This window comes from Mobula hypostoma, chromosome 18 (genome assembly GCF_963921235.1).
Source record: "Mobula hypostoma chromosome 18, sMobHyp1.1, whole genome shotgun sequence".
Lineage (NCBI taxonomy): Eukaryota > Metazoa > Chordata > Chondrichthyes > Myliobatiformes > Myliobatidae > Mobula > Mobula hypostoma.
The window spans coordinates 21,483,843-21,506,718 of NC_086114.1; the positions used below are offsets into that span (position 1 = coordinate 21,483,843).

At 43.1% G+C, this 22,876-nt stretch overlaps 1 protein-coding gene across 2 annotated transcripts in view; it reads right to left on the reverse strand.

The window, feature by feature from the left end:
* Positions 1–19,696, reverse strand: part of oit3 (oncoprotein induced transcript 3) — a 32,058-nt gene extending 12,362 nt beyond the window's left edge. Inside the window, exons 1-6 of one of the 2 annotated variants that reach the window (XM_063070557.1) lie at positions 19,566–19,696; positions 17,239–17,619; positions 12,832–12,942; positions 7,582–7,704; positions 4,787–4,909; positions 1,291–1,451 (exon numbers count right to left, since the gene is read on the reverse strand). In XM_063070557.1, coding sequence (XP_062926627.1) covers positions 1,291–1,451; positions 4,787–4,909; positions 7,582–7,704; positions 12,832–12,942; positions 17,239–17,619; positions 19,566–19,644 — 978 coding nt within the window. In that variant the 5' untranslated portion in view covers positions 19,645–19,696. The remainder of the gene's footprint in view (positions 1–1,290; positions 1,452–4,786; positions 4,910–7,581; positions 7,705–12,831; positions 12,943–17,238; positions 17,620–19,565) is intronic. The other variant, XM_063070558.1, reaches the window with a different exon arrangement.
* Between the last annotated feature and the right edge of the window lie 3,180 nt (positions 19,697–22,876).

Here is a 22,876-nt window from a genome sequence, read left to right on the forward strand (position 1 = left end):
TTTATTCTTCTCACACCCTCTCTAAGATTCTGCCATTCACCATGTACGTACCAGAACAATTTACAAGGGCCAGCTAATCTACCAGCCTGCCTGCCTTTGCGATGTGGGAGGAAGCAAGAGCATAGCACATAGGACATAGAACAGTACAGCTCAGGAACAGGCCTTTTGGTCCACAATGTTGTGCCAAACCAGCTAGAAAATAAATCAAAAAAACACCTAAAAACTACTCCTTCCTACCTACACAATGTCCATATCCTTCCATCTTCCTCATATCCATGTGCCTATCTAAACGTCTCTTAAAAGCCACTAATGTGTTTGTCTCAACCACCACCACACCAGGCAGCACATTCCAGGTGTCCACCATTCTCTGAGTAAAAAGCTTACCCCCTCACACCCCCTTTGAACCTTTCACCTTCAATGCATGGTCTCTGGTACTTGACATTTCTCCCCTGGGGGAAAGGATATTCCCTGGCTATCTATGCCTCTCATAATCTTACAAACCTCTTTCAGATCTCCTCTCAGCCTCTGACACTCCAAAGAAAACAACCCAAGTTAGTCCAGTCTCTCATGAAAGCACATGCCCACGAAGCCAGGCAGCATCCTGGGAAACCTCTTCTGCGCCCTCTCCAAAACCTCAACGTCCCTCCTGGTCACTGGAGCTGTGAAGTACCAATTCTACCAGCTGTGTCACCATTCCGCCTTTCTCTGTCTGTGCAACCAGTCCAACTATGCTGCAATCTAAATTGATCTCCCACATCAGTGCCCATAGTGTGGGATTTGGAAGTTAACTTAGGATGGAATTAGTGGAGAAGTAAGTGGTACAAAGATTTAAATACAAGTCAGCTTCCAGATTATTCCCAAAACATTCACATTAAAGCCTATCAAATATTGGAAAGTCTCGTTAAAGTGGACGCGGAGAGGAAGTTTCCTATGATGCGTGAGTCTAGGACCAGAGGACACAGCCTCAGGAAACAAGGACATCCCTTTACAAAAGAGACGAGGAGGAATTTCTTTAGCCAGAGAGTGGTAAATCTGTGAAGTTCCTTGCCACAGTTGGGTGTGGAGGCCAAGTCATTGGTTATGTTTAAAGTGGAGGTTGATAGATTCTTGGTTTGTAGTGGCATCAAAGGTTATGAGGAGAAGGCAGGAGAATGGGGTTGAAAGAGATAACAAATCAGCCATGATGTAATAGCGGAGCAGACTCAATGGGCCGAATGGCCTAATTCAGCTCCTAAGGCTTATGATCTTATGGTCTTTCTCCTGCAATGTTGATTTATTTCACATTGTTACCTCAACAGCTGTGCCACAGCTTTTGAGATTGAAGTTAATGTTGAAGTGAGTCCCGTTGGAAAGTGCTTTGCACGATGCATTCAAGAGGTACAGTTCCAAACCACCAACCAGATCCTTGGGTACAGCCACTTCGATCGACTCTGACTTGCACTGTACAGGCACTAGCACAGAAAGAGACCACAAAGTGTAAAGTCAAGGGATTAGAGTACGGTGTGTGGTGTAGAACAAAATTTTAAGCAGGGAGCACCTAAAACCCATTTCATTAGGTTGGCTTGATTCCAAGTAAGGCAAAGATCTCTGCCTCTGAATGGGTGCTTTAAATGGTTCAAACTGAAAAGGGAAGCTTGGTCCCCTCTAAGTGCAAGCATTAGAAGGTACACCTGCCAGGTTTGAAGCCTGGTCTCAAATTACAGAAGAGATTAATGAGGGTTTCCTTTTTGGGATATATCTTTGGACAGATAGGACAGAGAAACCGGAAATATTCTCTTTAGAACAGAGAGGACAAAATGGAGATTTGAAAGAGCTACTTAAGTATTTAGATTTATTTTGTTTTGGGAATGATCCCAAATGCATCTATTCAATTGGTTTGAATCCAGGGTTTCAGAGTCTATGGTATTGGACGTTTGTATAGGGGTCATGTTTCTCTCTCCCTCACGTTTTATAATCCGAGGCAATTTAAGGTCCCTGTTTAACAATGGAGAACTGTGACCCTCATTCCGTTGGATGGAATGGTCTCTTCCATTTAATGGAAACATTACGTGGTCGTGTCATGGTGAGCACAATGCTTTACAATACAGGCAACCCGAGTTCAGTTACCGCTACAGTCTATGAAGGAGGTTGTACATTCTCCCCATAACCACGTGGGTTTCCTCTCAGTCCAAAGACATATTGATTGGCGGGTTAACTGGTCACTGTAAATTGTCCCGTGATTAGGCTGGAGTTAGATAAGGGGTTAACTGGTCACTGTAAATTGACCCATGATTAGGCGGGGTTAAATAGGGGGTTGCTGGTCACTGTAAATTGTCCCGTAATTAGGCTGCAGTTAAATAGGGGGGTTGATGGATGGCAGAGGTTGATGAGCTGGAAGGGCCTGTTCCCCGCTGCATCACGATAAATAAACAAATAATGTGTCTCACATCATTATTATCCAGTTGTATTATGGGGTTAACTCCGCCATGGATGGTCCCAAGCTCTGCTGTGAAATCATGAAGTTTAGACATGGGGCTATCAACCCAACCCTTAAAAACCCAGAACGACAAATGCCAAAGGAAGCTCCAAAATCTCTGGGAGAGGAATGATCTTTGCCTAGACGACATAGAAGATTTGCTACACCTACGTACAACTTGGGTAGCCATTAGCATGACACTATTACAGCTCAAGGTGTTCCGGAGTTTGGAGTTCAATTCCAGCATCACTCTGTAAGGAGTCTCTGTGCGTCCTCCCCGTGGAATGCATGGGTTTCCCCCGGGTGCTCCAGTTCCCTCCCACTGTGCAAAGAGATACCAGGCAAGTTAATTGGTCATTGTAAATGGTCCCGTGACTAGGTTAGGGTTGCTAGGGCACCGTAGATTGATGGACCGGAAGGGCTTCCCCACGCTGTTTCGTGAAATAAACAAAATATATAAACTTGAAAGACTGGCGTAGGACAGATGACTCTGGCGAGCTGCCGTTGCCAGCCTTTGAGAGAGGACTCTGGCAAGCTGCTGATGCCACAATAGGGCTGATGGTCTTAAGAAGAAGATATTATGGGATTATAGAGCCATACAGTAGGGAAACAGGCCCTTCGGCCCAGTGAGTCCATGTTGACCATCAGGCGATCACTAATAATCCTAATCCCTTACACTAGGCCCACTTTAGTCTCCCTACACTCCCACCAGCTCCCCCAAATTCAGCCACTCACTTACAAAATGGGCAGTGGCCAATTAACCTACAAAGCCACACAAGTTTGAGATACGTTAGGCCAACGGAGAAACCAGAGGAAACCCACGTGGTCAGAGAGAGACGATAAAAACTTCGCACAGGGAGCACTGAGGGTCGGGAGTAAACCTGTTTCTCTGGAGCTGCGCCACTATATTATAAATATTGTTTTATAAATAGTATTTCCTAAATACTGTTACATATCATACACTCGCAACACATGAAATAGCTCCGAGGGTGAGTTGGTATCTCACCACATTGCTTAGGGGTGTTGCATTATTGGAGGTAATACCATTCAGACTAGCCATTGTAAAATTAAAAGCTCCTTTCTGGAAAGTGCTAGAGGGCTATTAAAACAAAAAAAAAACCATGGCGCCTTAAAAATGTTTTCCCCCGGGCCGTTAATCTGATGAACCATTCTAGTTAGCTTCCCCCTTCATTCCTCCATCAATTACCTCAGTTACTGCACTGTAAAAACTTTAAATCTCTTGATATAATATTGCTTACAATGTCAATACATCTGGTTATTTATGTATTATGCACCTTTTTCCATATCCATACTTTAACTTCTAACTTTACTTTTTATATAATTCTTAATTATTTCTAATTGTTTTTTGCAGCGTGCTGCGCCCTGAGCAACATACCACAGCAAATTCCCAAGAGATATAAATCTATACGGCAAATAAAGTTGCTCTTTGATATCAAAGCCCCTCACATGATGGAAATATCCCCTCGCAGTATTTCAAAAGGAGTTCTGTTTGGCTTTTGCCCAACGTTAGGAAGTGCTTTGGAGATGAAAAGATGAAAAGTTTGTCATAACTGAAGCACGGAGCCCATGAGAAAGTAATTTGCTGGGTTACAGGGAGGGAGAAGAGTATGGGATGAAGTGGGTTGCTCTACTGGGAGTCACCATTGTCTCAATGGGTTGAATGGTCTCTTCAAGTGCAGGGATTCCATTCGATGATTACTTTATTCATCAGTGCCATACAGAGGAATGTTGCAATCTTTGAAAGAGGGAGTAACTTCCTGAAAATGGGACATATTTCTTTCCTTTCTCCCATGGTTCACTCTCCTCTCCTATAAAATTTCATCTTCTCCAGCCCGTTACCTTTCCCACCCACCATGCTTCACCTATTACCCTTTAGCTTGTCTTCATTCCCCTCCCCCCCCCAGCTTTTTATTCTGCCACCTTCCCCCTTTCTTACCAGACCTGATGAAGGGTCTCGGCCCAAATCGTCCACTGTTTATTCACTCTTATAGATGCTGCCTGACCTGCTCAGATCCTCCAGCATTTTGTGTGTGTTGCTGGGACACAGAGGTTCTAAGGAATGTCTGAGTCTGAAAGGTTTGGGTGTAAAGGAAAATCTTGCTAAGAATCCTCGTCAGCGTTTCAGGTCAAATATCTTCAGCCCCGCCTGACAGGATGGAGCTTCTGCAGCTTGAAAATTTAACTGGATGGTACAATCACGAGATTTGCACAGTTCTGAACACTTAAAATCCATAGAGTTCATAGCAAGATCACAGATTATTGGGCTCTTCCTGATTAAAAACAAAGTAATATGAGGCAGGTGGGGGTTACCTTGGCAGGTGTGATTATCTTCTGATAATATAAGTCCACGGGGACACTCACAGCGATACGCTTCCTCTGTCGGCACACAGTTGTGGCTGCAGCCTCCATTATTGCTGTGGCAGCCAACAATGTCTGCAGATCAATAATAACATTGCGCCGTAGAGAAATTAACATCGTTCAATGGAAAGAATCGTCTGCTAGTTTACATTGAAAATGTACAACGCCTCTGCACATGTTCATCATCTATAGGCCTTGTCTGTCGACTCAGTACTGCTCCCTCTCTGCAGAAAATCTCAATAAATCTCCAACACCTTCATTACATCAAACATTTAATGCAGCAAGGCAACACAATGTGGGCACTGTTGTCTCCTCTCCAGAGGGTTACAACATGTGAGTAAAAGTTCACGGACATGAAGGTTGTGCAACATACTGTATCTGAAATTAGTTCTAAGGTTGGGGACAAAATATGAAAAAACAAAGTTGATGCTGGACAAAGTTGGGTTATTTCCTCTGGAGCAGCAGGTGGCTGAGGAGCGATCAGATAGAGGGTTATAAGATTATGAGAGGTATAGATGGAGTAGAAAGACAGTATCATTTTTGTAGGGTTGAATTTACTGGAGGAGCTCAGCAAGTTAAGGTAGCATCTATGGAAGGGCATGAATTTAAGGTGAGAGAGGGTAATTTTGAAGGAGAAGTGAGGGGCAAGTTGTTTTTTTTTACACGGAGTGGTGGACGTCTGGAATGTGCTGTCTGGGGTGGAAGTTGAGGCAGCTACAATAGGGACATTTAAGAGACGTTAGATAAGCACTTGAATGTGAGGAAAATGGAAGGATATGGACATTGTGTGGGGAGAAGAGATTAGTTTAGTTGGCCATTTGATTACTTATTTAATTAGTTCAGCACAACATTGTGGGACGAAGGGTTGGTCCTGTACTGTCCTATGTTGTAACATTGACAAGTGTTTTTGTGATTGGCAGGCCCCACAATGGGGTTCCAATGGACTTGGTCTATTACTTCTTGTTATATTATCTAGATATAAATATGAAGCCAGAATAAGGAAGTTTGTAGATGAAGTGTGCAGTTAGGGGCAAGGAGAAAGACTGAGGTTTAATCAGTTGCCCAGAAAATGGGACATGGAACTTAATTCAGAGAAAATCTACTGTTTTTGTTTGACTTCACTGCTCTCCCCAGCCAAAGATTTCTTCATTGCAAGAGATTCTGCAGATGCCGTAAATCTTCAGCAACGCACACAAAATACTGGAGGACTTAGCAAGTCAGGCAGCATCTATGGAAGGGTATAAACAGTCGACATTTCAGGCTGAGACCCTTCACCTGGCCTAAAACGTCAACTGATTATTTCCCTCCATGGATACTGCCTGACTTCTGGAACTATTACAGACGTTGTGGGCATTGCTCAAGATTTCCAGCATCTGCAGAATTTCTTGTGTTTAGAATATGGTTTCAAGAAGTGTGAGATAATACATTTGGGGGAAGAAACAAGGTGAGCAAATAAATGGGAGGGTTTTGAGTGGAGGAGCAGAAGGACCTTGGAATAAATGTCGATAGGTCCTAGTATTGTTGCAGCACTAGACAATCGCTGATGGTAAAGGTTGATAGTATGCTATCTTTCATGTGCTGAGGCACGGAATAAAAGCAGGGGGCAATGCTAGTTAGAGTACAGCTTCAGTGCTGTGTGCAATTATGGTCACCATCTTACGAGAGAGATGTGATTACACTGGAGAGGGTAGGGGAGAGATTTCTGAGTACTGGAAAATTGTAGCTGTGAGAGAAGATTGGATGAGCTATAGCTGTTTTCTTTGGAACGGGGGAGTCAATATGGAGTGTGTATAAAGTTATGTGAGGCCTGGATGGCATAAAAATGAAGGACCTCTTTTGATCAAAAGTCAAAAACCAGAAGAGAGTTTGATAGAAAGCAGAGGAGGGAAATGAGGAAAGTGAATTCAGCCAGATTGTGGTGTGGGTCTGTAGCTCACTGCCCCTAAGGAATGTGGAGGTCACACTTGACTAGAAGAGGGAAGGGCATCCAAGGAGCAATAGTCTGCAGGGCTATAGATCTGGTGACAGAAGGAGCACCCCCTGTCTGTATCACACATTTTTAATGACTCTAAGATCTAGACTGGCAATCCAGTGCAGTACTGAGGCTGTGCTGTACAGGCAGGGATTCCACCTTGCACTAAAATGGGATCATCCAACCTGTCCTGTACTGACTCAGAGCAAAGGGGTCCTGGCCAATGCAAATCCCTCAATTAACGTCTCTCTCAAACAGGTTGCCTTGCCATTATCAAATTGTTAATTAAATCTATTAAATTAAGTAAATTTATTATTAAAGAATGTACACTCGGTGGCTACTTTATTAGGTACTCCTGTTCTTGGCAAATATCTAACCAGCCAATCATGTGGCAGCAGCTCAATGCATTAAAGCATGCAGACATGGTCAAGAGGTTTAGTTGTTGTTCAGACTAAATATCAGAATGGGGAGGAAATGTAACCTCAGTGACTTTGACTGTGAAATGATTATTGGTGCCAGAGAAGATGGTTTGAGTATCTCAGAAACAGATGATCAAGTCGCATCTGTGGGAGGAAAGGAATTTCTGATGTCTCGACCCAAAGAAGTCAACAATTCCTTTCCTCGCACTGTTGCTGCTCGACCCATTGAGTTCTTCCAGCAGATTGTTTGTTGCTCTGAACGGGAAATTAATGTTTCAGGGTTGGAGGCTCTTCTGTAAGAAACGATATTTTCTGTTAGTACTCCCAAACTCTGGAGCTCGGGAGCTTTCACGCACCTTGACAGGCCGCTCCGTTGTTGCTCAGTGCTCTTCCAATCCCACACTCACAACGGAAGGAGCCTTGCAGGTTGATGCAATCTTCACTGCAACCTCCATTATTGACTGCACATTCATTGATATCTGCACAGGGGTGGGCATTGGTGCAGGGGGAGGAGGAGGTAGAATTGAAGGTTACATAGAGTCCTAGAGCAATACAGTATGGATGCGTGCCCGCTCAGCTCAACCTGGCCATGCTGAACCCAGTACCCACCCAGCTGGTACCAATTTCCTGCATTCAGCCCTTATCCCACAGCCCCACCCCTCCATGTACCTATCTTTATGCTTCTGAAATGATATATTGTACCTACTCAGTTGATAAACTGGCAGCTTGTCCCATACACTCATCATCTTCAAAGAGAAAAAGTTGCCCCTCAAGTTCCTTTTAAATCTTTCCCCCTCACTCAAAATCTATGACTCTTGCTTTTGAACTCTCTGACCTTGGGGAAGAGACTGTACCATTCGCCTTATCTATGCCTCTTCTAATTTGAAAAACTCCTTTAAGGTCAACCTTATTCTCCTACATTTGCAACTGGCCAACCTCTCCCCATAGCATAGAGCCTCTAATCCTGGCAACAGCCTCAAAAATTTCTTCTGCACCCTTGCCGGTTTAACCATAGGGTTTTGGTAAGTTACAAAATAAACCAGGTATGGCTAGCCCAGGGGTTGATACCAAAAATCGGTGGCCAAAGTCTGATGGTAAATCCTTAAGTCGAAGCCTGATAGCTGAAACCTGGAAGCTCGGAGACCTCTCCTGGAGTTGGAGGCCTGTCTTAGATTTGGAGAGCTGTCCATGTTTTGTGGGTGGGTGGGAGGGAGGGATGTGGCTTGTTTTGTTGCTTGTTCTGTTCTGTTTTGTTGTGCTTTGTGTTGCTCTGCTAAGCATTATGTGCATGCTACATTGGTGCCACAATGCGTGATGACAGTTGCAGGCCTCTAGCACATCCCTAGGCATGTAGCCTGTTAATGCAAACAACATATTTCACTGCACGTTTTGATATTGTTGTCCCTCTCCATGCCCTGTGGCGCATCGGACGGCAACCTCGCTATTTCTTTAGCATTCTGTCTGTTTTTTTTAATGAGGCTGAGTTGCTAATTTGATGCTCGACCCAGCACGGATGGAAAGCGTGCAAGGAGCCAGCTGGTTTCGAACCAGAAAGTCTGGTGCAGATCCACTAGACCACCAGCCGGCAATAAGATGACAAGAGGCATTGATCATGTGGATAGTCAGAGGCTTTTTCCCAGAGCTGAGATGGCTAGCACAAGAGGGCACAGTTTTAAGGTGCTTGGAAGTAGGTACAGAGGAGATGTCAGGGGTAAGTTTTTTTTTTATACACAGAGAGTGGTGAGTGCGTGGAATAGGCTGCCGGCGACGGTGGTGGAGGTGGCTATGATAGGGTCTTTTAAGAGACTCCTGGACAGGTACATGGAGCTCAGAAAAATGGAGGGCTATGGGTAACTCTAGGTAATTTCTAAGGTAAGAACATGTTTGGCACAGCTTTGTGGGCCAAAGGGCCTGTATTGTGCTGTAGGTTTTCTATGCTTTTAATGTTTGACATACATGTGATAAATAAATCTGAAACAGAATCTGACAGAGATTGATTGGAATCAATATACTTCATTCATCATGCTCCCTCTTCTTTCATCAGTCCTTTGTTAATATGCTGACATCACCAGTGTTACAGCCTCCCCAGACACTTTCTGGTTTAAAGTTACCCATCGAGCACCTTCCTCCCAACTTTCCATACTGGCCAGCTCCCCACTTTCTTTCCAGTCCTTATGCAGGGTCTCGACCCGAAATATTGACTGCGCAGATGCTGCCTGACCTGCTGAGTTCCTCCAGCTCCCTTGAGTGTCACTGCCCTGTTTATTCTAGTCCTGCATGGAGCTTGTAGTTATATCAAAGATTCTGTCAGAAAGCTATCTGCTGACAGAATACAGAAACCTTGGTGGCCATTTCTCCCACTCCCTAGGCTCTTCTCAGAGTTCAGCTAGCTAATCGATGCATCGCCTCACCCGCCCTCACTGAACATGATCATTCTTCAGTGTGAAATACTGCATGCTCACAAAATCTACATAAATGACTTAGAGGAAGGCTGTACTGCTGACGGTGCAGTTCAAATTTGGAAAATGTTCCATGAGGAGGAAGCAAAAGGATATATATATAGACGGCTCAAGTGGAAGATCAGTCATGACTTTGAACAGCAAAATAGGCACACAGCCAAATGGTATGTTGGTGCTTTACTCTTTCTTTTTCCCAGAATGAAACCAAACAAGAATAAATCCACTGTCAGAGCACACGGTATATAATAAGTCCTGAAACAAAATGCTGGAGGAACTCAGCAGGCCAGGCAGCATCTATGGAAGAGTAAACTGTCGACATTTCGGGCTGAAACCATTCACCAGGACCGGTCTTGGCTTGAAACGTCGACAGTTTACTCTTTTCCACCAGTGCTGCCTAGCCTGCTGAGTTCCTCCAGCACTTTGGGTACATTGCTTTGATTTCCAGCATCTGCCGATTTTCTCACATTTGCTGGTTAATCAGTTGAGATTCCATTGGCAATGTTCCTGCTATTGAAAGTTCAATCCTGAAATCTGGTGACAAATTCTGAGCCAACGTGGGATGGAGAGACGACTTCATAGAAAGAGAAATGGTTCTATCTGATACACATGCCAAAATCTAAAGCAGGTTCTCGAACTATTCTGTCATGGGATCTTGCTCTTCTTTTGAACAGTACTGTATTTGTCAACGTGGAGCAGTGAGTGAGTTTGTAAATCTGGTGGAAGCTAAAGATGTTGGGAATGGTGAGTGTGGAATGCCGCAGGAGAGGTGTGGGACAGGTGGCAGAGAAGGAGTGCCGGGGCAGACGGTGGGGGTGGGGTGGGGTGGGGTGGTGGTCGCACAGTTGCAGACAAACTCAACCCTGAGACACCAGGCAAGATTATTTGATTCCAACCAATTGGTGTATTGATCATTATCGAATCAATAAACTGATCTCTGATGCTTTCCGCTCCCTCCCCTCTCCTGTCCCCTCTACCCAACCATGATTCCCCTCTCCCTTCCCCCTTGCCACTCTCGGTCCGTAAAAGAGACCCACATCAAATTCAGGTTTATCATCACCCACTTATATCATGAAATTTGTTTTTTTTTGTGGAAGCAGTACAGTACAATACATAAAATTACCACAGTATTGTACCTCTCACTTTGACTGTTCGTTGTCCTATCATTATCTCAGCACCAGAGCATAAAAACAGAATGCATTCAGTCTCTACACACATCACAGACCCAATATTATCATCTTCTAAAACTGTGAAACCATTCCTATTCAAACCATTCAACACTGTAATAAAGAATATCAGTGTCTGTACAACTGAAAAAGGCCACTTGACTCACCTAGCTCACTCCTGGTAAAATGACTTGAAATATTCGACGATGATAAGAGGGATAATAAATCAGCCATGATTGAGGGGTGGAGCAGACTTGATGGGCCGAATAGTTAATTCTGCACCTACATCCTATGATCTTGTGTGTGCGAAGAAGCATGAATATTTGTTCGATGGCAGGGAGCTCAAAAATGCTTTGCAGCTAATGAAATACTTTTAGCCTCTGTTTAATGCAGCGTCTAATGTGTGCACAGGGGATATCCCCACCATCAGCTCAGATGGATTTTATGACAAAGCTAGATAATCACAGGAGGGAGAAAGAAATAATATCATACATAGTTCGGTTTAGATGAGGCGGGGAGGAGGAAGACTCATGAAGAGATTTAAGGCCAGTGAGGGAAATCATGCTGCTCTCTTGTATAGACCATGCCTGGGTTACGAATGCCTGCTTTAGAGCTACCATACAAACGAACCCCCGTAAGATTCAAAGATTCAAAGTACATTTATTATCAAATATGCATGTAATATACAGCCCTGAGATTTGTCTTCCTGCAGACAGCCACAAAACAAAGAAACACCATGTAACCCGTTCTATAGAAAACATCAAAGATCCAATGCGCAAAAAATACCCAAATCGTGCAAACAAGTGAATAGCACACAGAATGTTAAACATCAAACCACAGAGTCCTTGAAACAGTCTAGGATAATATTATTAATTATTATTAAATGCAAGAGCCTGATATATTTTATACATCTTCCTTCCTATGAACAGCCAAACTGGCTTCCTCTCTCTTTCTACTTTTAGTAATTGTTCTTTCTTTGTGTTTTTGATGCCAATCATCACAATACTATCGAGGTACAGTTGCCATATTGAGTAACTTCTGTGCATTAGGCAAAACTGACAAGGACGTGTATAAAATCTGAACTATTCTTTAACTGGGATGCCCTGTTATGAATTGCCCACCCTTAACATCAGCACCTTCAGAAACTCATCAAGAGTTGTTTTTATGACGTTTTAAAACCAGTAGTCAAGCAATTTTTGAACGTTTTTAAAGAAATGACCCCACCTGTAGATAAATTCATACCAGCATCAATGAGCATTTTAAGATCATTCTCCCATTTCCCTCCTTTTGAAGTTCTGTTGGATCCTGGTGCTGTTGCAAGTCAGATGTTTGGATGTCAAAAGTGAGGCATAAAGCATCCATTTTATTAAGTGTTATAGGAAGCTCAAAGTTCAAAGTAAATTTATTATCGAAGTACGTACAGTATATGTCACCATATACAACCCATAGATTCATTTTCCTGAGGGCATACTCAATATATCTATAGAATAATAACTGTAACAGAATAATGAAAGACCACACCAACTTGGGCATTCAAACAGTGTGCAAAAGGCAACGAACCGTGCAAATACAAGAATGAATAATCATAATAATAATAATAATAATAAAGTAGCAATAAATATTGAGATTTCGATGAGATGAATAGTGCCTGTAAGTGAGTCCACTGGTTGTGGGAACAAAGAATGAAGAACAAAGAAAGAAAGAAGACAAAGATTAGAGAAATCGTGGCCGTCTGATCCTCAGACTAGAGGTAACAATGTCCCAGTGATAAAACAGCCAGATTCAAGTGGTGTGACATCTGCTGTAGAAAAAATGAGAAGCTTCTAGAAAATACAGAATCAGCTATGCCACGACTACTAGAAATATTACTGAACAATTACACATGTATAGCTAATTATATAAATTATAAGTATAGGAAAATTAAACTACAAGAAAAATAAAAGGGAAAAAAAACAATTCTACGCCCCAATCCATCAATCGTTACCTAGGCAAGTCTGGCCGTCTGGTCCGAGGATAGTGCCTGGGGTGCACTGACATTCCCTCTCGCCTACACAGTGTGCTCCACAATCCACATGATCACATATATCATAGAAATCTGCAAAAGAGAAAGGACGTGCTCAGTTTGAGGTAACATGGGTAAAAGGACCACGTGCTTAGTGCGGGAAATGATTGGTTGAGCTACTGCACTGTCAGTGGGGGGTCATGAAAAGTTGGCGGGAAAAGGTCCTGGTGACTAGCACGACAAAACAAAAGAGTTTGGCCCAAGTGGCCTGAGTTGTCAAACATGTTCTGGGCAACCTTAAAGTAGGAGGAGGGTTAGACGAGAGGTGATTGATAAGTTTGTGGCCTAAGGTAGGAGAAGTCAATTTTAGAAAACCTACCATATTTATTTTTCAACATAGTCCCCTCCTACATTTACACACTTAGTCCAGCAGTCGTGGAGCACACGGATCCCTTCTTTGTAGAAGTCAGCGTCTTGGACCTCCAGAAAGCGGTCCGCAGCAGGGGTGATTGATAAGTTCGAGGCCTAAGGTAGAAGGAGGTGAGTTATTAACTTCAAACCTTCTGCATAATACTCAAAGAGTTGAACTGCACGTGCATGTAGCGAGAGCTGTATAACTCATCTCCTTCCACCTTAGGCCACGAACTTATCAATCACCCCTGTTGTGGACCACTTTCTGGAGGCCCAAGACGCCGACTTCTACAAAGACGGGACCCGTATGCTCCACGACCGCTAGACTAAGTGTGTAAATGTAGGAGGGGACTATGTTGAAAAATAAATGTGCTAGGTTTTCTAAAATTGACTCCTTCTGCCTTAGGCCACGAACTTATCAATAACCCCTCATAAAGGATGAGACAGAGCTCAGATGGAGCACAGGTCTAGCATGGGCCTTTTGAGCCAAATTGCCTCTTTTTAATATCAGGCTCTGTAAATTCATAAACATTACAGGTTTATGAGGGCATTTAAAAGTTTAGCCACTAAGTTCCCATGATTGAAAATAATCCACTTCTACATAGTCATAACTATTAGCAGTTTACCCATCTCCACAATCCTCTTTCTCTCTTCTCATTCAGTGGTCCAGGGAGAGAAACTATCAGCCAAAATTCCTGCTGGAAATGTGGGAATGGAGAATGGACAGAGTTGGTTTAGCTGTGTCAAAAGGAGGTCATGAAAAGTAGGCGGGAGGTCATGACAAGTGACATTTAACAACAGTGCTGCCAGTGTTGTCACCCACAATTATTGAGGCATTAGTATGGAATAAATGCGAGGAAACATCATAAAAGCAGGAATTTTGTGCGAAAATGAGCAGGAAAGGGTTGGAATTTTCAGAGCTATTGGTGTAAGAAGACAAGAACCAAAGAAAATAGGAACAGGAGTCAGCTGCTCACCTTCTTAAACCAGCTCTGTCATTCAATATGATCGTGGCTGTTCTGTTCTGGGCAGTGAGACAATGGTCAGTCCTCTTCTGACCATTTTGTTCTGCTTCAGAGTCCCGACTAGTATTGGGAGGCCCGATGCCTGGAAAGTCTGGGAGTCTGAGCCAGAGGGTGGAGGTTAGAGGCCCAACGTTTGCAGGTTTGAGAATCTGGGGCTAAGGACTGGAGGCCTGGAAGTGGCCTATCCTGGGGCTGGAGGCCTGTGTGTGTGAGGGGGTGAGAGGATGGCAAAGGGGCTTGTTTTGCTGCTGTTGTCTCGTGTTGTTCTGTTGAACATTCTGCACGTTATGTTGTCGCCAGGATGTGTGATAACATTGTGTTGGTTGCTAACACAAACTGCATGTTTCACTGTATTTTTCGATGTACATGTGATAAGTAAATCTGAATCTGAAGTAAGAGGAAGATCATTGATTAGTGATTGGTTTGCACCAGTGATCAAGGGTGAGGGGTGAAAGGTCCCTCTCTTCTGCCCTGCCTGAATTCCAATTGCATGATGGCAACACAACACAGTCAGACCCGGTGCAACTCTGGAAATGTTACTGAGATGGTTATGAGGAGAGGGTGTCTAGGCCATGGGTGCTTTCACTGGAACTAAAATGATGAGAGACTTCCTCAGAGAGGATTAATTTCCGTCATTACAATCAGGTTTATTACCACTGACACATGCCGTTAAATTCGTTGTTTTGCAGCAACAGTCCAGTGCAAGAGAATAAATTCACAATATATCGTAATAAGAATATATAAAATAGAAACAGTGTACAACGGGAGCAAATTAGTGAGGTAGTATTCATGGGTTCAGAAAGGCAGCTAAATTATGGTATGAAAATTACAGGAAAGTATTATTTCACTGAGAGTTCAGGGTCTGGAGCTCTCTGAAAGCATTAGAAGATCCATAACCTGCAGGATGTCCATGGGACTGAGAGCTGGGAGATGGGTGTTATCAGCCATGGTCATTTGGATTCTTTCCCTCCCATTTATTTCTCCAACTCAGTGAAAGAGTCTGGGTGTGGAGGGTGGGAGGGTCAAACTGAGCCTGGAGACCAGCAATGGCTGATGGCCGGAGGCAACGAAGCAGTGGTCAAAGGGTCATCTGGGAGAGTTGACATCTGTAGCTTCACCAAATATAGAACAGTACAGTACAGGATCGAACCCTTCAGCTCAAAATTTCCATGCCAAACAATACTCAAAATTAAACTAAACAACTTCTTAGAACATAAAACATGGAATAGTAGAGCACAGGCCCTTCGGCCCACAATGTTGTACTGCCCTCTAAACCCATTCCAAGATCATTCTAACCCTTCACTCCCCACATAGCCCTCCACATTTGATCCACGTGCATACTAATGTCCCTTAAGGTGTCTACCTCTACCAACACCCCTGGCAGTGCGTTCCACGCACCCACCACTCCCTGTGCAAAAAACATACCTCTGACATCCCCCCTATACTTTCCTCCAATCACCGTATGCCCTCTTTATTAGCCATTTCTGTGTTGGGAAAATGCTGCCAGCTGTCCACTCTATCTCAGATTCAGATTTAGATTCATTTATTTATCACTTGTACATTGAAGCCGAAAGTTTGCATTAACAACCAACACAACCTAAACCTGCAGGTGTCGCTTCACTTTCTGATGCCAACATAGCATGTTCACAATGTTCAGCAGAACAACACAAAACAATAACAGCAAAGCAAGCCCCTTTCCTCCCTCCCACCCACCCACCTACCTGATCTTTTCCTTGTATCGTCTTATCTTCTTCAGCTGCCCATCGATTTCGATGTTGACTGAGGTCTGGGCAAGGTTGTATGGAAGACCAGCAGTTGCCCATGCTGCAAGTCTCCCCTCTCTAGGCCACTGATGTTGTCAAAGGGAAGGGCACTAGGACCCATACAGCCTGGCACCGGTGTCGTCGCAGAGCAGTGTGTGATTAAGTGCCCTGCTCAAGGACACAACATGCTGCCTTAGCTGAGGCTCGAACTAGCAACCTTTGGATCACTAGACCAACACCTTAACCACTTGGTCACGTGCCACACACAATCTTATAAACCTCTATCAAGTCAAACCAAATTTGTTCCTGCAATTGATCCCTATACTCCATATTTATTTACATCGTAAAAGCATCGTAAACACCACCATCACATCTGCTTTCACCACCTCCTCTAGCAGTCTGTCCAACATCCACCACTCACTGTGTAAAGAAACCTTCCCCCACACATCTCCTTTCAACTTTCTCCCTCTCATCTTAAGTGCTTGTCCTTTACTATTCGATCATTCTACCCCGAGAGTAAGATTCTGGCTGAATACACTAATGAAATTGTACATAATTTTATAACCTTCTATCAAGTCTTCCCTTAGCCTCTCCACAGAAAACAACTGAATTGTGTGTCCAAACTCTCCTTAAAGCTAATCAACGATCAACTTTATTCACCACATATATTTGCATGAATTAGGAACTTGCTGTGGTGTGGTGGTCAAGGTGTAAAATGCAACAAAAACAATAACATTCAACAAATATAAGGAGGAAGAGATTATACAAAAATACACTTAGAGGCTAAAGTACAGATGTGGAATAAAATATGCATAAGTTTTAAAAACCAGTATGTATTTACAATGTAACAGGATTATAAAAACTGGTTTAATGTTTCTACAATGCAATGCACTGACGGGCTAAATAGAATGGTTGATCAGATTAACTGCCGGGTTCGGAAACTTTTAAGGTGGTGTAAAATTTGTGTTTTAATTGCCCGAGGGTGTTTTTTGGAAGGTTGCAGGGTTGGTGGAGTTATACCCTCTAATCCAGGCAAATTTTCTCTATATCCCTCTAAAGCCTCCAACATCCTTCTAGCAATGAGGACAATCAGAACAGCTCACAATATTCTAAATGCAGCCAGCCAGAGCTTTACATAGTTTCACTAGGGGCAAGGTTTTGCAGGAGACGTGAGGGAGTTCGGTACTTACGTCCACAGTACACGTGGAAACAGACAGTGGGCTTTGGCAGCCGGTAGACGTAGTATCCTCCTGGGCAAGCCTTCACGTCCACGGTGGTGCTCCACAGGCAGCAGTTATCATTGAAGCTGGCACAAGCCTGCACCGACACAATGCCATCGGACTGGGTAGGGTGGGTGCCGTTCAGCCAGATGGGAGCGTGAGTGCCGCAGAGGTTCTCCTGGATGCAGAAGTTGGGCATGGCGTCGCCCGCCATGCCGGTGAAGCGGTACCATTCCCCGTCCATGTGGTTGTCGCACATGGGCGTGCCGTGTGAGACGTTGATGTGATGTTCTGTGTTTCTCCAAGGTTCGTTCAAGCTGATGTACGCTGAGCAGGGATCCAACAATGCTGCTGGAGAATCATGCACTCAGTAAGCACGGTAGCAATGGCAGTCCCAAATTGAACTTACGCAGGCATTCAGACTCTCTCTCTAATTTTTGTACTGGAGCCAAAATTGAGCAGGAGAAGAGATACTGAGCGACAGCATAACAGGGATGGGAGGGGTATGGAGGGTCAATAGAACTAGTCAAAATAATAGTCCGGCACGGACTAGATGGGCCGAAGGGCTTGTTACTGTGCTGTGGTGTTCTATGACTCTTAAGAAAAACAAGGATAGAATAGAAAACTTGTTGGTCTGATGAGCAGATGCTTGAGAAAGGGGAAGGAGAGATAGGGAGGCAGAGAGTGTGGGGATTGAAAGTCCATGAACGACAAAGTGTGCAATAAAAAGCTGGACAGAGTCCAGAGGGTTAACTGTGTGCCATCCAGTGCAATGTCTTATATAGAAAAGCTCCACATGTAACAAGGATGTGTTTCAGAGCATACAAATATTGTTTAAATACCCTATGGAGAACTATCGAACACAGACAATAAACACGACTCATCTTGTTGTCCGCTTGAAGGGTTGAACTGAGAGTTAAAGAAAGGTATGCATCTCAGGCAGAGTTTTTAATCTCTAAGGAAATTCCTAAAGAAAATTACTTCCCTTCATATCAATTCAGTAACATATTTTCATACAACAATGTCCATCGGACAGCCATAGTTGATGTATTTGTTATTCACTTTTGGTTGTACGGGATGACAGCAACAATTGCCCAAGTAATCAGATATACCTGGTCTTTATGAAACATCCTTCAGAATCTTTCACAGTACATCCACCTACAAAGGTATAAATTCAAAATCTCAAGCAAAGAGCAAACACGAGTGATTCTGCAGATGCTGGAAATCCAAAGCAATACACACAAAATGCTGGAGGAACTCAGCAGGTCAGGCAGCGTCTAGGGAAGGTGCTGCCTGACCTGCTGAGCTCTTCCAGCACATTGTGTGTATTGCGCTAGATTTCCAGTGTCTGCAGTACCTCTTGTGTCTAGGATATCCAGCTTGATTGGAGGTGGATGGAGAGTGAGAAGAACTTCAATAAGATTATAAATTATTAGGTCAGGATCACAAGACATCAATAAAAATTAAAAAATGAAAACTAATGAGGAATAGATAGAGGGTAGAATTACTTATTCTATGAAACTTTGGGAATATTGTAAAATTAACCAAGATTTGTACATCTACAGCACAATAAATATTCCAATAACCAACAGAGCCAATGTGGTACCTGAAATAGAGGTTTAAATGATTTGAAGTGGGGAAAAATGCATTAAGTATCAATGGAAAGAACTCTGTTGCCAGTTATACATCATCACATCCCACTATTATTAATACAGCTTGTCATTAAATACCCTTTAATTGACTAAGGAGTAAATATTGAGCAGAATACCAAGAAAACTCCTCTAATCACCAGCAGTTTGTTTAAGATTAACATTGCTGTTCAACAATAGAGCACTTCCTCAGCACAGGTGCAAATGAAGCTGATGTTTTTGAGTTCCAGTTTCAGATAGAAGCTGTGAGCTTCCATCTCCAAAGGGAAGATTGCTAGCCAATTTATCATCCAGGTAACACTGTCTGTGTTTTCCAATACACGTGTCCAGAGTGCCAGAAATGTCCTCCCCATTCAGTTACCTGTAGAGCAGTAGGTCAGAATGAATGGGGAGAAGTTCAGATCAATACCAATCCTTCACTCAGAGGCACTTCACAAAAACATAAACCTTTATCTATTCATGGAAAGAAAACAGGAACCCAAGAAACAGAACTTAGTATAATTTAGAGTCATTACATTCTCAGATGGAAAAATCTTTCCGGAAAGTGTTCATTCATCCTTAGTTTTTTGGAACTATCTTAGATCCCTATTGTATTGAAGATTCTGGTTAAAGTGGACACTGGCGAAATTGTTTTTCCCACTGACTTACCTAATGAAAGTGAGGTTTGAGGCATAGTGGAGAGAGTTAAACCCAGCAGAATTAGGGACAACATTGTTCTCGTTTCCATCGCAGAGTTAACGCTAGATTCTCCTTCAGCTTCCTAAGTGACTGGTTGTTCCACATTCTATCTGGGTGGTTTTATCTCTTTGGTAGACTCCTTATCTGGCTTCAGGAAAGGGGGAACTGGATGTGAGGCTTCAGCCTTGACCTGGGTTGCTTACGGAGATGAGGAACCAATGAGCCTGTTCTGATAGGGGAGCTATTTTCACTCATCCTCCTATTGTTTTCAGGATTTTGTTGCTCTTAAATCACTAGCTATCTCAGCCCGCAGAGGACATGATAGCAGGCCTCAACCATGCCCTCGTTCCTGTTTCTCAACTGACACATGGTCAACACGCTTCCTGTCCTTTTCAAATAAAACGGAATGTTTTGCAGAAAACATTGTGATGCCTTAACATGTCCAGGCAGCATCTTGTTCCATTTTAGTACAGGTTGTGACCTGCCAAACATGGATAAGACCACCCGCAATTGGAAGGGTTGTTGTTTCTGAAAATTATCTTCAATTCCCTTTCAAAGTTATTTTGCACTTTGTTTATCATACTTTGCTATTACAATTAACAATGATACGCTGTGGACACAAAATAACATTACAGCAAAATATCACTTCCTACCAAAAGAAACTTTTGGAATAACATGAAATCAGTAAAATGTACATTTATATATTGTATTTCACATGCCTTTCAGGACTTCTCTAATTTACAGCTTTAAGCATGGAGGGTACTGAAAAGATAGATGTTCATTAAATAAAGTAGTGCGACCTGCAATGCTGCTGCCTCACAGTAACCCAGGTTCAATCCTAACTTCCGGTGCTGTCTGGGCAGTGGTCTCCCCAAGATACAATTTCCTCCCACATCCCAAAAACGTGCTGCTCAATGCGTTTAGTTAGTCACTGTAAAGTCCCCCTGGGATGGATCGAGACTTGATGGTGAGAAAAGGTTGAATATAGTGAACTAGATTGGAGGGAGGGAATTAATTACTCGGACAGATATAGACATGCTTGATGGACCAAATGGCCTCGTTCTCTGTATATAAGAAAATAACAACATTCACAACCCTGGGTGATAGTAACATAATTTCCATTAGACATTAGACACAGGAGCAAATTAGGTCATTCGGCCCATTGAGTCTGCTCTGCAAATTACTTAAATTATTCTTCAAACATATTCAGATCAACATCATCCTAAACTCAGAAGTCACTTTATCTGTCCTTTTGGCAAATGTGGCCATGATTCCGTTTAGATATGTGTATGATTAACTGGGTGTGCTCCTACTGCTAGTCACAGTAGAAGTTGAATTGTACCACTCACTGCTTGAGGAGGTGTTTTCTCACTTCCCTTCTGAGCAGCAGGGCTCAGAATGAAAGGAGTTGCATCATTGTCCTTGAGTATCACAGAGCAATGCTCCATCTTGCCCTGGGTGTTGGTCACTTTTATTTCAGGAACAGATCCTCGGTGCATTTCTACACAACTGCAGAATCCAAAGTTCAAAGCAAGTTTATTATCAAAGTATATGTCACAATAGTGGGGCGGAGATACAGCTCTTCCAAAGAAGATGTAATGCACTCCTTTCCTCTGCTAGCCTGTAGGTCACCCTGGCCAAGATGTAGCTCCTGATCAGCCCCATGATCAGGGTGAAACCATGGGAGCAGATGGTGGATGCTCATATGAGCAGCTGGTGTATATCACAAGTCCTAGTTATACATCTACTGATACCAGGCAGACAATCTCTGAAGAGTATTGATAATGGCTGGGGTCACCCGTCCTGTAAAAACACTGCCCAGAAGGCGGCAATGGGAAACCACTTCTGTAGAAAAAATTTGCCCAGAACAATCATGGTCTAGACCATGATCACCCATGTCATATGACACAGCACATGATGATAATGATGACATATACGTCACCATATATTACCTTGAGATTCACGTTATTGCAGGCCTTATAGGAAAATAAAGAAATACATTAGAACTTACAAAAATCTATACATAACGAAGTCCAACAAACCACCAATATGTAAAAGACAAACTGTGGAAGTAATAAATAAGTAAATAAATAATACTGAGACGTAAGCTGCAGAGTCCTTGAAATTGAATCTTTAGGCTGTGGAGATTCTATTTGATGTCAATAGTGGCAGGGTGGAGATAGGTCTCTACCAAGGGAGATGTAAGATTCTCCTTCCCTCCACAAGCCTGCAGGTCACCCTTGGGCAAGATGTAGCACCTGCTTTGTCCCCCCCACCCCCTGATCAGGGTTACATGAAGCCAAGGGAGCAGGTGGTGGGTGGTCATATGAGCAGTTGGTGCATGTCACAAGTCCAGGTCATGCAACCACTGACACCAGGCAGACAACCTCTGAACAGTATTGATAATGTCTGGGGTCACCTGTCTTGTAAAGACACTACCCAGAGGAAGACAATGGGGAACCACTTCTGTACAAAAATCTTTACATAACATTTGCTTATTTTTGTAATTTATTGTAATTTTATGTCTGCAGAGTACTTCTGCGGCAAAAAAAAAATCACATCCTGTAAGTCGGTGATGATAAGTCAGATTCTGAAGCTCTCGGTAGAGCAGACACCAACAGTGCAAAGAGAAACAGAGCCAATGTTTCTGGTCAAAGACCCGTCATTTTCAACTTTACTACTTTTCTGCCCAACTAGCTGAATGGATCCAGATTTTCAGTTTTATTTCTAATTTCCAGTATCTGCCTTTTTTTCCCTGATTTTTCATTCTCAAGGACATGCTTAGAGAAATGTGAACCCGGAAGAATCCCATTGTGGAACAAGAAACAAAACAGAGCTCCGGAAACAGCACTGAAGCCTTTAAAATAATGGGAATGCTGCATAAATCAGAGGCTGTTGAACTGAATGCCAATCTGGACATGCATTGAATTTTATTTAACAACAAAAGTTCTTTCCTTAATAAGCAAAATCCATTCAATACTTTAACATCTGTTGTAGAGATTTCAGACACATCACGTATGCACTATGGACTTCTTTCCAGTCTTACAGTTTTTCATATTCTGCGTTTTCACCCACTCATTTTTTTTTGTACAGGGGAAGGGGAATTAGGGGTTGATGTTCTTGTGACATTTTGTGTGGGGGGTCGACGTTATTGCCGCGTTTCTGTCAGCTTCTTTGTGTGGGGAGGGGGCATCTGGGGGCCAATATTCTTGTTGCACTTCATGTGGGGGGGGGTGTGATGATCATATTGCCATTCTTTATGTGCGGGGGGTGCGATGGGT